Here is a 15,893-nt window from a genome sequence, read left to right as displayed (position 1 = left end):
CACCCGGCCTCAATAACAGGGCATGCGATCTGTGGCACCTGAGGGGTTAATTACCGCAGATCGCATGCCGTTATTGAGGCCGGGTGCCGGGTCTGTGATACCGCTGCCTATACTTATGTTTTACATTCATTGGTGGGGCAGTGGCGACAGCTCCTCCCCTCCTCCTCCCTGCTATCTGCCCATTGGTGGTAGTGGCGGCCGCGTCACAGTGGAGAGGGAGGGACTCCTTCCTTCTCCACTGACTGTGCTACGAGAACATAGGCTGCACAGGATCGCGGCGGTACAGTCGCAAATGGCGACAAGACTAAAAAGTCTTGTCGCCATCTGCAAATTTTAAGGCGCATTGGCGACCGTTTTGGTCGCCATCTGGAGCCCTGATGGCCTGCATGCATGTTAACCCTTGCAGTGCCACAATTGTGTTAATCCCTTGTACCCCATACAGACAGTCTGTAGCCAAGTGGGTGGGTTGCTGGTATTTATATGTATGCGAGTAATGTTTAGGTAGATTTTGTGGTGGAATTGTGCAAAATATTGTACTGTGTGTAGTGTAGTTAGGGTTGTGTTTTTTGTAGTGCTATTACTGTACTGTGGCGTGTGCATCTATATGTGTATATATTTAAACCATTGATATGTAAAATATATATATTATAGACTGTAAACTTGTTGTTGTCTTAATATTCCTTTATTACTTATAATACACTGTTTATATTTATTTATTTTTGTAGCTGCCGTAGTAAGTTGCACGTAGTTTAGTTCAGTGTAGTGTGAGGCAATAGAGGTGTAGCTAGTTAGCTAGACAATTAGCTAAGAGGTACTTCCTTTTATTGTATTAATAGGCGGAGTCATCAGACGACTCGTGCCCATTTATGAATATAAATTGAGATTACCCAAAATATCAATAATTAATATTCCCTTTTACACCTGCCGCAGCTGCTGGACGGCACAACAGAAGACCACACAAAGGTGAACTGGAAGAAACGTACTGCAATCCAAGCACCAAACGGATGCAGTACGTACTGACACACAGGAACCAGCACTCCAGCAACAGCTCACAAACTTGACTTTTGGTACACCCCTCCGGGAAACCATGGAGCCCCCTTCCGGAGGAACAACAAACAGGGTACGACTTGCATACATGCCGGACATAAAACACCAACAAGACACGAAACCCTGAACATAAACCCACACAGGTAAGCTAGGTGAACATGGAGGATGGAATGGGAAGACCTCAATGTCCCACTAGGTGGCCCTCACACTGGAAGATGGAACAACCAGACAAGGAGCATAACTCCAGCACACACCAAGGCTGGAGTACAACTGACTCCTGGCCTTAAGCCACAGGTATAAGAAGCACCTAGTGACCACACTCAGCAAGGTAGTTAACCCCTCCAGCACCAGACAGAGGAACCAGGAGAATAAGGCGAGAAAAGCACATACAAGCCGACATCAACACGTTGCCCCTGGCTACCGGAATGTATGGCAACCGTGTCACAGCGCACAACACAGAGGCCGTGACAAACAGTCGTTCCCCCGATCTTTTCCCAGTGTAATCATGCCGACGATCTTCTGACAAACAACCAAACACTCATTTATTGGGTAATTGCATCTTTTATGCCGGATTAAAAATGTTAATTTGAAGGCAGCAATATTGCGCCATGTAAATCGGGGGATGTGCTGCCAAAAAAAAAACAAAAAAAAACTTATGTGGACAAAATCATATTAGTGATCAACTGCTGACAAACGAATGAGTTATTGCATAAACATGCAGGTAATGAGCACCAAATCAGGCAGAATTATCTGTATTTGCAAAAGGACCCTTTAGTCTAGTAAAAATAGTGAATTCTCTTCACTCTGGTGTCATGGGCTCTGTTTTTACAGGATTCGTGGCCCATCAGGGGCAATGAACAGATATTTTTCATTACTGCTGAAAACACTTTGGGGCACATTTATTAAGACCAACGTTTTAGAAGCCGGTTTTAATAAGGCCCTGCACTGATGGTGGATCGGGTAAGTTATGTAGAGGCGCCGGCCTCTACAGAACTTTGGTGTATCCACTGCCAATTCTAAATGTAAGATAGCTTCCTTGCTGCCTTACATCTACCAGGCATAGAAAACTATGAACGAGATGGGCCCGCAGGGCTGTCCCCTTCTCTGCCCACTTTTTTAGACCTGGTGTGAGCGGAGATGTGCAACATGGTGTGCACCAGAATCTGTGCCAGATATATCCCACAAAAGTGGCGTATATCTGTTCATAAATGACCCACTTAATACCTACATATTCACGTGTCAGATAAAACATACCCTAGTAAACCTTGGTCCCAGCCCTTAATGACCTGTCCAGTGCCCAGTGTGAAGGTGAATGGCTGATTTCTGGATACGCTGCTATCAAACTCTGTGCCGTCCTCCAACTTCCCCTGCAAAGAAATAGCAAAAGATTACAGGACTGAGCATATTGGAAGTATTTCTGCAAATGTATAATATTTCAAACCTAATAAAGACGATCTGCCCAATTAGGAAGGATTTAGTAGATTGCTGACAGGTGATAATGCCCAGGAGACCCATCCAGTCTGTTTAGCCCAATTACCATCATAGAACTTGCTTCTCTACCCTCATTTTTATATCGCCTCTGCATATAGTCTGCATAAAACATATTTTTACATCTAGGATGAGGGAAAAAAAATAATATATATAGATTTTTTTTTAAATTTATCTCTTTGCTGACATTTACCAGTATTCAATTAGTGAACCAAGAGTGAATAGAACCTGAACACAAAGTCAAATGTAAGGCCCTGTCCACACCATGTTTAAAATGCCATTAGTTTATTAGTGCATTGTACTCATTATGAGCTATAAATCATTTTTTCAATTGGTCTTCATCACAAATATGGAACCCTTTTCTCTGTACAGAGCTGAGATGCTCTAACAGAGGGATCTGAATTTTCTCTCTGCTCAGTCACTCCTTATCTCTGACTTTATAAATTCTCAGAGCTCAATCCCCATCTTACTGATAAGAATGTGGCTTAAATAAATGTTTATGACCTCTTAGTAATTTTTAGATAAGGGTTAATAGATGATGGCACAAAGTGTAAGTGGGATACACACAGGTAGAAAATCAGTTAACCCTTTGTGACATGATGGCTCAATATTTTTTTCTTTTATAAAGACCAACTACAAAGTTATTTTTAGCCCCCAATGAGTAAAATGCAACAAAACAAATTGCCCTGAAGGTGAACATAGACTAACTATAGGTTTTTATAGTATTTTTTTTTAAACACTTTACCTTAACTGTTCATTCAGATGCACTTAAAAATATCAATTTTTTTTAAAATAATCTGTACAAAAGTCCTAGGAGTTTAATCATCTACGAGTCTGTCTAAAGAGCAGATCAACTCATTGACCACTTGCTTCTCTGTTACTCAGCAGTGAATATGAGATCACATGATGAGTCAATCAGCTGTCAGAATGTAAAGGGAAGTTAATTCATTTATTTTTCTTTACTCACTTATATAGAGCCAACATATTCCACAGCGCTTTATAGACATTAGCATCACTCGCTGTCCCCAATGGGGCTCACAATGTAAGTTCCCTATGAGTATGTTTCTGGAGTGTGGAAGTAAACTGGAGTACCGTGAGGAAACCCACATAAACACGGGGAGAACATACAAACTCCATGCAGATGTTGTGCTTGGTCAGATTCAAACCTAGGTCCCTAAACTGCAAGTCACCAGTGCCTCTTGTCTATAGGCTGGGCCCAGCATTGCTGCTCAGCTATAAAAAATAAAATAAAATAAAAAACCAAAAACAAATATTGGGGTAAAAACAGGATAGTTCATAAATGTTGGGTATGAACAGGTTCCAGAACAGGGCAGAAAATAGGTCAATGTGCTTGGCTATTTTTAGTAGGGCCATTGTAGTGTACTGAGAGATCCACATGTGTTGCCCTTCTCCATTCCCAATGGGACCCCCATTCTGGAGATAGGAGCAGGTCCCAGATGAGAATACCCCTTAAATGGAGTTTCCTGTGATTAGATAATAGGGTCTGCTCCCCACCCCCAAACTGTCTGGCTCTGACTTATGTGGCTGAGCCGCAAACCACCATTCCTGACTGGGAGTATCAGGGACTTGTTCTGGAAACAGGAGGGGTTTCAAGAGGTGTGTATGCCATAAATGTCCCAGATGGGACAAACCCATGGGACAAGGCATGGCAGATGGGACATGTCAGAAGCTTTGAGTGGTGAGGGTTTGGATGCCAAGAACCAGACCAATTGCTGAAACGAAATGGTAGAAGCACTTCTCTAAGTGCTGAGCCCTTTCAGCTGTGGTGGGATGAGCGGTGTACAGACTCACAGTGACAGCTTTACTACTAATGCACCAGAGTTATGGAGGACATGCCTAACACTACAGTTAAAGGGGTTGCCCCATTACAACAACTTATTCCCTATCCACAGGATGGGGGATTTGGGTTTGATCGTCAGAAGTCTAACCACTGGGGCCCTTGTCGATCACTACAAAGGCACCAGTGTACCTGGCCTAGGATGAAACACTGTCAAAATTGTGCCAGAATTTTTGTGAAAAATTCTGGTGCAAAGTAAGCCAACTAATAAGAGCTATAAACTTTGGCGACTAAGCCTTTAAAGGGCTTCTGTCACCCCCCAAAAGTCATTTTTCATTTTTTGGCTACTTAAAATCCTTATACAGCAATTTTTCTATATATAGTGCTCTTAGCCTTTTTCGTTCACTAGTTTCTTTAAAAAAAACCTTTTATAATATGTAAATTACCTCTCTACCAGCAAGTAGGGCGGTTGCTTGCTGGTAGCAGCCGCATCCTGCTTTCAGAAAAACGCCCCTCCTCCTGTTGATTGACAGGGTCAGCGATCGCTCTCGTCCTCTGGCTGGCCCTGTTTGTGTTATAAATCTTGCGCCTGCGCCGTACCGGTCTTTAGTCGGCGCACTGAAAGGAAGACGCTCGCTCGGCCACTCCTTCCTCAGTGCGCCTGCGCCGGGTGTAGATGTGACGTCATCGGCGCATTGAGGAAGGAGCGGCCGAGCGAGCGTCCTCCTCTCAGCGCGCCTGCGCCGACTGAAGACCGGTAGGGCGCAGGATGCGGCTGCTACCAGCAAGCAACCGCCCTACTTGCTGGTAGACAGGTAATTTACAGATAATAAAAGTCTGTTTTTTAAATAAACTAGTGAATGAAAAAGGCTAAGAGCACTATATATTGAAGAATGACTTTTGTGGGGGAGAAAGAAGCCCTTTAAGGGGTTCTCCGGGAATTAAGAAAATGAAAATACGAAATTATTATGATCCTGAATAAAGATAAGATCTTCAGCTGAATCACAGTAGGAATGGAGTTCATGAGGAGACATGTACAGTGGTGATGTGGCTGATGAGCAGCAGCACTTGTATGTAGTCTTTATTACCATCGTCTCTGTACTTCATGTCTCCTCAAACACCATTACCATAGAGATTAAGCTTAAGATCTTTATTCAGGATCATAATCCCTAACAAGCAGAGCAGTGAGGAGGATGAGGCAGCTCTTTAGCGCAGTCTTGTGAAGTAACTTGTCCTGCTGCATGATTAAGACAGGTTTTGTGTGTACTACTAATAGGAAGGCAGCCATTTTATTTCCCCTAAGGATTTCTCTCTAGACAAAATGAGCCATTATGACCAACAAAAGTTATTTGGGAATATATTTATAATAAAGTAATATTTAAGAATTTTACATTTCCTTTATTCCCAGAGAACCCCTTTAAGGTGTGCCAGATTTACCATTCAGTAGCAGCCACTGTGATAAATCTGGACACCTTTAGACTGTCTAGTCTAAAGGCCCCTTTACACTGCCCAAACATCGGGCAGATCATCACTAACAAGCGTTTGTGGGAACACTCATTATCAATGATCTGCCGGTGTAAAGCGGCTGCCGATCACCAGATGAACGAGCAAAAGGCTCCTTCATCGGATCTTCATGGATCTTTCAAGCAATCACCTAAATCATCACTTGCCGGTGTAACGTTACATTACCCTACTTCATGAGATTTCCCTACTTCCTGTCGCAACGGAAATGACGTGTAGAGGCGTTCCTTAGTCTTGACGATCTGCGCATGCGCAAAGGACAGTTTAGGGAAAATCTCACTGTGGAGTTCAGCAGCACACCGGGACACTGCGCATGTGCCGGAGAGCAGAAGTATTACGGCCCATTGCACAAGCGCGGTTAACTCCTGAAAGTTCATCCAATCTCCGCGCCTGCGCAGTGTGGGGGTAGGGAAAAATTACGCCCAAGTGCGCAAGCGCTGAGGGTAGTATAAATATCCATTTCGCAAGCGCTGCTAACCCTTTGCTGGAGCTATATGAGAATAGCTCCAGCAAAGGGTTAGCAGCGCTTGCGAAATGGATATTTATACTACCCTCGGCGCTTGCGCACTTGGACGTAATTTTTCCCTACCCCCACACTGCGCAGGCGTGGAGATTGGATTAACCGCGCTTGCGCAATGGGCCGTAATATTTCCCTAATTTGGCTCTCCGGCGCATGCGCAGTGTCCCGGTGTGCTGCTGAACTCCGCAGTGAGATTTTCCCTAAACTGTCCTTTTGCACATGCGCAGATCATCAAAACTAAGGAACGCCTCTACACGTCATTTCCGGTGCGACAGGAAGTTAGGAGGTAGGGAAATCTCACGAAGTAGGGTAATGTAACGTTACATCGGCAGGAGATCCTGCTGCTGTGCGAGCACACTGTACTGCTGGCAAACAATGATTCTTTATGGGGATGTGTGATGGTATTAAATGCAGAGGTCTTCTCCACCGATGAGCAGGCGACTGTCAGGAAGGAACGCTTCTTTTCCCGACAATTGTCTGCTCAGTTGAACACTGTAAAGGGACCTTAAGTTTGCACTGTCTAAATCTTAGATAGGATTAGTAAATCTGCCCTATAAACTGTGTATGAATCACTGCTCGCCATTCTCTGATGAGAACCGAGCAGGGGCAATCACAGCTGAGCACATTCACCCCTTCATTTCAGTGATCGGTGGGCAGCTCTGCACCTGGACAAGCACCGATTAAACCTTCAGACATATACTATGACATGTCAGAGGTTTAGTGAAATGACAGTAGAAGGGGAAAAAAGGACTTTGAGGACCCTTGGTCTACTGAATATCAATAAGAGCACAGTGCAGAGCAAGTATTGTCCAAAATACATAACTAGATACGGACAGCATATCATGGCGCTTATGAGGACAGTGGTACCTGTGTGTTCACCATCTGACCTGACAGGAGGTCCACTTTTTATACAGCTGACCTTTTCAAGCAAGTTTTTCAAAATCTTTTTGTTGAACAATGCGGTAAAGTCTGGACTCAGGGGATACCAGGAGATATTAGTGGCAGCCCGCCTTAGGAAAGTCTTCATTCTTATTGAGGCACATGAAATAAACAACCATGTTTAGGGTGCTTTCACACACTAGTGGGTTTTTTGGACTTCTGCATTTTGTTGAACTTTTTGCTGTAAAACACCAGCTCCAGATGTAATCATCTAAATGGTCTATGGGAAATATGAAATGCAGGACACACAAGTTGTTTTTTTTTTTGTTTTTTTTTTGGATTTCTTGCTTTTCCTCAAAAAGGCACACAACTACAAAGACAGAAAAAAAACTAGGGATCGACCGATATTGATTTTTTAGGGCCGATACCGATACCGATAATTTGTGAACATTCAGGCCGATAGCCGATAATTTATACCGATATTCTGGGAATTTTCATTTTTGAAAAAAAAAATAAAAAATTCCCACAAATCTGCTGAAAATTAATGTTTATTGTTAATGGGTATTTTTATTTTTTGTAAATCTTTCTTTTTCATTTATATTTAATATTTTGGTGTTTTTATTTTTATTACTTTTTTTTTTTTTTAAACTAACTTTTAGCCCCCTTAGGGACTAGAACCCTTGTCCTATTCACCCTGATAGAGATCTATCAGGGTGAATAGGAGCTCACACTGTCCCTGCTGCTGTGTGCTTTGTGCACACAGCAGCATGGAGCTTACCATGACAGCCAGGGCTTCAATAGCGTCCTGGCTGCCATGGTAACCGATCGGAGCCCCAGCATTACACTGCTGGGGCTCCGATCGGAGGAGCAGGGGAGAGGGAATCCTGTGGGGGGCGCACTGCGACTGGGGTAGGAGGGATGGGGGGGGGGGGGGGCGCACCACTGCTTAATACTGGGGGGGAGGGGGGGCGCACTGCGCCACCAATGCCTAATATTGGGGGGGGGGGGGAGGGGGGGCGCACTGCGCCACCAATGTCTGATACTGGGGGGCTTGGGGGGGTGCACTGCGCCACCAATGAAGCTTAATCCCACATTTATTCATATGCCCCCAATATCCAAGATGGAAATACCGCTTTGAGCGAGTGCATAAACTCCAAAAGGTATGTGCAGATGCACCAGGTGAAGGTGGATATCTTGAACGCACAGCGGGTGGACACATTCTCAGTTTTGATTTATGGGTTAGTATATTTTGCTTATTTGCACAACATGTGGTTCTGGAAGAGTGTTTTGCATATACTTTCATGTATGTTAGTCCTCATGGTGCAATACCCTTAATGACTTTTACTAGCCACTTACTATGTTTTGGACCATAAGACGCACTCGCCTCCAACCCCAAAAGCTGGGGGAAATGGCAGTGTGTCTTATGGAGCAAATACTAATGAGCGCTTTCATTAGCGGTCACCAGTATGCAGGAGGTGTGGCGAGTACTCACCCCTCCCTGGTTATCTTCCAGGTGCCGCACTGCACATAGGCGCACGCATTATTACCTGATGCTGTGCGACGTCAGGTCACAGTGCAGAGCTAGAACGGCAGAAGACCAGGGAGCGGGGGTCAGCGCAGTCCAGAGCAGGAGAGGAAAGTTCATTTATTTTATTTTTTGTCAGATGGAGCTTGGGGGTCTGATCTGAGGAGGAATGCAGTCTGATACAGAGGTTTGATGAAATTTTTATTCTTATTTTCCCTCTTCTATATCTTAGGTGCGCCTATTAGTCCGGTTCTTACACACCCAACAGGAGGCACAGAAGCGGTTTATCTGATAGCATCATATGCGGTTACATTCTCCTAGATTGGCACTTATAGGCATGGCAACTAGACTTTTTTTGAATTATCATGTAGACCACATTTTGAATGCCTCTGTATATGTTTTGGGGGTGCATTTCTGTAGCGCGACTCATTTTTAAAGCGTTTCTATTGATAATTCTACAATAAAGATCACAGATTCCACTTACATTGGCACGTATGCACCATTATCTCTGACATGACTATAAGACCCCTTGGAGATGAATGTTTAAAATGGAGCATACCCATTTAACATCTCAGGGAAGCGGATTGAAAGAACATGGAGACTGGCAGGTCTTTAGGCCCCTTGCAGACGAGCGCATCATGCTGCGAGTCCGCAGCGCAGCTCCCGGCCTGACCTCCCAGCACTGACAGGGTCACATAGCATTATATTGCTTTATGATGCTATGTAACCCTTACAGTTCTGGAATGTATTGGATAACACTGGCAGCATTAGGTCAGTGTCATCTAATACATTCCAGAACTGTAAGGGTTACATAACACCATACATTAATATAATATTATGCAACCCCGTCAGTGCTGGAAGGTCAGGCCGGGAGCTGCTCTGTGGACTCGCAGCATGACGCGCTCGTCTGCAAGGGGCCTAAAGACCTGCCAGTCTCCATGTTCTTTCAATCAGCTTCCCTGAGATGTTAAAAGGATATGCTCATTTTAAACATTTCTGACCTATTAGCCATGAATACCAGGTAGTTTTACATACAAACCTAAATAAAGTTAAAGGGTTTATCCGATGACTAATGTAAAATATTAATATCAGACATCATATAGTACAAAGTCATTCTCTTTGTAACAAAGCTCGAACCAGCCCTGTACCTCACATGGGTCCAGAGATCTCCCCATTCATTGCTCTGCTAGATTTACATCAAGCTGAAAACTCAAGGTAAGTGTCAATTCTGCTGCAGCTCAGGGGGCGTGTCCATGCTCCACCTATCACAGCTCAGGAGACAGTTGAAGCATGAAACTGAGCATGTGCGGCCATGTCAGTGAGAGGGACAAAGAAATAGGTGGTGCTTTACAGATACATTTTAGTGTAAATTTTTATTTATATGCAATTACAAAAATATTCATATCCAAGTGCTGGTTTGAAAACTAAAATATTTTACGTTGAACAACCCGCACCGCCACAGAGGCCCTGCGTCTGGCGGCACAAAAAAAAAAAAAAAAATATATATATTCTATAAGACTTTAGAATTTTTAGAAGAGGTTTTACATCTAATTTCTTGGGGTAGTCAGCAGTGGGGCGATGAAGCAGTCCAATCTCCTCCTGCTCGCCAGCTAAGAACAAGGACTTGTGACCACCCTGTTCTGCCGGACACACAGTAGTAGCCCAATGCAGTGTGAACCCAATCCTGGGTTAGACCACAGAGTGTTCATTTGAAGAAAACAGCATTTTGGTTTTCTTACAAGCCCTGGAATTACATGCTACATAGCTGGAGCCACATAATGTTTTGGTTATACTAAATGGAGAGCACTTCCACAACAAGCATGCCTCCAAATGATAAATATTCCGTTTCTGTACTTACTGTGTAATGCATGTTGAGGGTATCCCCTTTGCGAGATTTAATGGGGCAATTCTCCACTCTCTTCTTCACACCAATCTGTAACTTCTTACTTCCCTCTTTAGCAAGAGTAGGGGGAAGCAGAGAGAAGACAAGTAGGCACCACAGAGGCGTGAATGACAGAGCGTTCATGATGATGGTGGGATGGGCACCCAAACAGTTAACAGTCGCACTGTTTTATTTTCTGCAAAGATAAAAACAATAATATGGAAAGTGATAGTAAGAAGGGGTCTCACTTGTACAACAGCAAAGGAAGGGGAGACGGGACACATGTGGACATAGGAACATGGTCATTGTATATTCCAATGTAATGGATAAACTGGCCCAACAGAGAATCACTTAACTGCATTCAAAAAGACCATCCTTACAAGATCCCTACCAGAAAAATATACTAAGGCTGAGAACATATAGCCGCTAAATAAAGTGATACAACCTGTTACACAGGACTGTCCTCATCTATGTATGGATGGTCAGAGATTAACAAGAGCCAACTAGAACGTTCTAGGTAACAGGCTCTTCTCCTTCATGGGATAGATGAGAGGATGCACCACGGAGGGGAATTCTCGGAATAGGTTACGGCCGGTAATGTTATATTGTAAATAACACTTACCTTGGTTGCTGGCTCTGTTCATATAGTTTAACAGGTAGAATTCATATTTGCCACAAAAAAAGGCAACAGCACCATAATAATATATCAAAAAGTGTCCCTTCCCTAACCTATTTAAAGAAGTCCTTGCAGCCCCGACGTGCCCCTTCCTATACAGGGTGAGGACCCATTAAAGGAACAGCTGCTCAAAGCCCCATAAAGAGGATACAAAATGATCAGCATGCAGTATACAGCACCTGGTTGTAGCACCTTAGAAAGAAATAGGAAAGCAGCACCAGTAAATCTGCTTAGTGCAGTGAATCAATGTGCACCCCTAGAAGTGTCTTGTTCCCCCCAAAAGGTGACAAATTAACAGTTACCCCAATACACCCCTCCCCCTTCCCTTTTAAGGACAGACACGCACAACACGCACACATAACAGTTTAGTGTCTCCTCCATATGATGAGGTACAATACCCCATATGCCTGCTCAAGGTTCACCTCTATCTGAAACCCCAGGTCTAGCACTACGAGGAGTCCACTTAGTGTCATCTGTCATGAAATATGCACTTCTAGGTTTCCGAGGCTCTCTGGGGACCCACACATCCTCCTTTCCTATGGGCCACGCAGAGTCTTCCTTTCCTTCCTCCTGCTCTCTCAGCACCCACACCTCACTACCTGAAACCCTTGGACCATTTTCACTTCTCCTCCCTGCATCTCTCCTAGTCCACTCTCTTAGCACCCACACATCTTGCTGCTTCTGTCCTTCTACTCTTGCCTCCCCTCGACAACCCCAAGCCTGGGCTGTTTTCCCCCTTCTACGACCTGACATTGCTCGACAAGAACCTGCCCACCCTTGCCACCAATTGACCCATTCCTGCAGTTCAGGAGTTTCTCCCATTTTCCCTCCCTTTTTGGTAAGAGGTTCAGGAATGTCTCCTAGGTTCGCACCACCATCCCCATTTCTTTCTCTCAGGTGCTCCCCTACACGAAGAGTGCTACTCATTGAGTAACCACACTCTCGGGAGGGCCCCTCACCAGCTGTATCACTTTCAACATGTGGGGTACCTTCAGAATCCCCTAAATAGAGATGAAGGCACCAGCACCATGTGCCCGTTTCCTCTACAGTTCCACATCCTTCCAAACCTGACTGACTCACGGAGCCCGTCTGATGAGCAGGTGCCGAAGAGTTCTGTGACACAAATTGTAAATGCTGGCAGTTGATAGGGTTGGAATTCTTCTCCTCTGTTTCACACCTACCTAATCCTCCAGAAGGATCTCCACTATGATAATTACCCTGCTCCATTTGAAGACCCTCTGAAGACCCACTACACCCATTTCCTGGACTCCTACATACATAGCTCCCACTGTATTGTGGACACTCTTCATGATGTTCTGCACTTTCAGGAACCTCTTCAATAACGCCCTTCATCATCCCTAGACTATTGTCTGTCTCTTTAGAGAAAAGCAGACCCTCTGTGGTCCCCCTCCCCTCAATCCCCATTGATGTGCATTTATTCCCATTGATCTCATGTCTCAGGTCCACTTCAGATGTCCCTATGTCGGTTGCCTCAGCGCTGCTGCTGCTCAATTCATACTGAGAGTCTTCTCTAATTTTGCCCTCTCCTCTGATGTCCTGCAGCACCTTCTCCTTGTCTAAACTTTGCCCCCTGTACAGATCCTCAAAGCTACTCTCTTCCATGCTCTGGTGACCACCTCCCTGAGCCAGGTCTTTGCAGCCACCATTAGCTTGGCCACGTTTCTTCTCTTTGGAAGATTTGCTCTTCTTTTTTCGTTTCTGCAGCACCTGGCCATCATGGTTGGCCCCCTCTGGGACGGGCATCTCCATCCTATCCTGCATTTTGGCCCCTTCATTGCCCCTGCCATCCTCTCCTACACTGGGCTGCTGCTCACTAATTGGATCCACTTGCCCATGCACCTTGCAGGGTCTTATGTCCCCCCAGGTACAGTCACCAGCGTCCATGCCCTGAGGGGACCGCTCACCTACAGATCCCCGGCTGCCACTTGTCACCTCCTGGGGGAAACTCTTACTAGTGGCCCTTCCCCAGTACTGCTCCTCATCGGTGTGGCTCCTGGTCAGCGCCAGAGGTGCCCTCTCCCCGATCACATAGTGGGAACTGCTGCGCTCCGCGCAACCCCCGACCAGCTCCAGAGAGCCCCGCTCCTGCATGTCCCCGTTCCCCTCACCGGCCCCTTCTGTGCGGCTCGTGTCCCCCTCCGGAGCGCCCCTTGCCCTCCAGTCCTCCCGCATCACCTCCTCCATTCTACGCCCCATAATCAAATCCTGGGGCCCTCTGATTACGTCCCAAGTCACCCTCGCTCCTCCCCGGTGTCTTCTTCTCTCCCTCCCCCGTGCCCCGGCACCCCGTTCATCCCCCGGCCTCCTCATCCCCCTTCCCCGGGCCTCCTGCCCTCACCTCTCCCCTGATCTGTCTGCACGCCGCAGCTTCACACCGACTTAACCCCTCTTCCGCATCCGTGTACGTCACCGCTGAGCTCGTCCAATGACCGCGCAAAGAACATCACCGGCGCTCGCTGATTGGTCAGTCCCGACTGTCGTTGTCAAGTGATCAGGGGCCAGGTCGGGACATGGCGGGATGATCAGGCTTCTTTACACAGAAATAGGGGGAGACAATCTCTGCCGTGTTCATCGAGAAAGCGGAACCCCCCCGAGTAACATAATCCACCAAATAATGGATGAAACATTAGTGCTGTGGCTAAATGGGCGCATACCTCCTGTAAGGAAAGGCGAGTTAAGCCGAAGAATGGGAGCTTGAGTGAAATGTCACCCCTTGAAATGCTGCAAAGTGGCCCGGCCCGGTGTCTAGACTGCAAAACCTAGCTAAACAATGCAACCCGTTGGAGAGCGTCACACTGCATAGAGATAGCTTCTATAAATACACTGCGGTACACGGCGTAGAGCAGGGCGGCCATGGCGGCTGGGGGAGCGGAGGACTGCAGCCAGGAAGCCCCCACAGAGTAGGACAGAGGCTAGGGACAAGTCAGGGATTACAGAGAGAGCTGGGGGAGAGAAGGGCCATTTAGGAACACTTCTACATTGACGCACTATGCCTCTTTATTGTAACTTTTCTTTAGCGCCTGTGCAATTTGTCCCTGGAGTGGCCGGGGTCCCAGCAGATATAATTTTATGCCATGAAAAAGGTGTAAAAGTTGCCCAAAAATGACGCCAGAATTTTTTTTCTGAAAGGCGCAAGGACTACCAAAGATGCTCCTAATTTATGCCCCATAAGGCTACTTTCACACTAGCGTTCGGGCGGATCCGTTCTGAACGGATCCGCTCATAATAATGCAGACGGAGGCTCCGTTCAGAACGGATCCGTCTGCATTATTTTTAGCATAGAACAGCTAAGTGTGAAAATAGCCTAGTACGGATCCGTCCAGACTTTCAATGTAAAGTCAATGGGGGACGGATCCGCTTGAAGATTGAGCCACATTGTGGCATCTTCAAACGGATCCGTCCCCATTGACTTACATTGAAAGTCTGGACGGATCCGCACGGCCAGGCGGACACCCGAACGCAGCAAGCAGCGTTCAGCTGTCCGCCTGTCCGTGCGGAGGCGAGCGGAGCGGAGGCTGAACGCCGCCAGACTGATGCAGTCTGAGCGGATCCGCCTCCATTCAGACTGCATCAGGGCTGGACGGCTGCGTTCGGGTCCGCTCGTGAGCTCCTTCAAACGGAGCTCACGAGCGGAAACCCGAACGCTAGTGTGAAAGTAGCCTTAGGTGCATCTTCTTTCAGCAACTTCAGAGTAAGGCCTCATGCACACGACCGTTGTGTTCCGTTCCACAAAATGGGGTTCCGCTGTTCTGTGATCCGTTTCCGTGTGTCTTCCCTTATTTTTGGAGGACCACCAGACTTAAAGGAATGTAAAAAAAAGTCTAAGACAGGTTTGCCATGCAAATTATAGGAATAAAACGGACGCTGATGACAATGGGTCCGCGAACCGTTTTCCGCGGAAATAATAGGACAGGTTATATTTTGTTGGGACGGACTGGGATCACGGACGCGGATGGCAAACAGTGCACTATCCGCATTTTCAACGGCTCCATAGAAATGAATAGGTCCGCACCTGAAACGCGAAAATCGGCGGAACGGATGAGGAAGCAAGCAACGGTCGTGTGCATGAGGCCTAAGGCTACATGCACACGACCGTTCCATTTTTTGTGGTCCGCAAATTGCGGATCCGCAAAGCACGGAAGCTGCCCGTGTGCCTTCCACAATTTGCGGAACAGAACAGACAGCCCATTGTAGAAATGCCTATTGTCCGAAAAACAGACAAGAATAGGACGGGTTATTTTTTTATTGCGGGGCCACGGAACGGAGCAACGGATGCGGACATCACATGGAGTGCTGTCTGCATCTTTTGCGCCCCCATTGAAGTGATTGGGTCCGCACCCAAGCCGCAAAAACTGCGGCTCCGATGCGGACCAAAACAACAGCCATGTGCATGAGGCCTAAGAGTAACAAAAAATAAATGACTCCCATTGCATTGCAAATCTCTTCCTAAATACTAAATGTATACATTCAGGTCCATAACTATTGGGACATAGACACAATTCTAACATTTTTGGCTCTATACACAATGGATTTGAA

At 46.1% G+C, this 15,893-nt stretch overlaps 1 protein-coding gene across 2 annotated transcripts in view; it reads right to left on the bottom strand.

Moving 5' to 3' along the window:
- The window catches only part of FKBP2 (FKBP prolyl isomerase 2), a 38,408-nt gene extending 24,578 nt beyond the window's left edge, over positions 1-13,830 (bottom strand). Inside the window, exons 1-3 of one of the 2 annotated variants that reach the window (XM_044270357.1) lie at positions 13,696-13,830; positions 10,637-10,856; positions 2,302-2,414 (exon numbers count right to left, since the gene is read on the bottom strand). In XM_044270357.1, coding sequence (XP_044126292.1) covers positions 2,302-2,414; positions 10,637-10,804 — 281 coding nt within the window. In that variant the 5' untranslated portion in view covers positions 10,805-10,856; positions 13,696-13,830. Of the gene's footprint in view, positions 1-2,301; positions 2,415-10,636; positions 10,857-11,282; positions 11,420-13,695 lie in introns of those variants that run through there. The other variant, XM_044270358.1, reaches the window with a different exon arrangement.
- Between the last annotated feature and the right edge of the window lie 2,063 nt (positions 13,831-15,893).

The sequence above is a fragment of the Bufo gargarizans genome, chromosome 10 (genome assembly GCF_014858855.1).
Source record: "Bufo gargarizans isolate SCDJY-AF-19 chromosome 10, ASM1485885v1, whole genome shotgun sequence".
NCBI classification, from domain to species: domain Eukaryota; kingdom Metazoa; phylum Chordata; class Amphibia; order Anura; family Bufonidae; genus Bufo; species Bufo gargarizans.
Note: the sequence above shows the minus strand (reverse complement) of the source record. Positions and strands in the feature narration are given on the sequence as shown.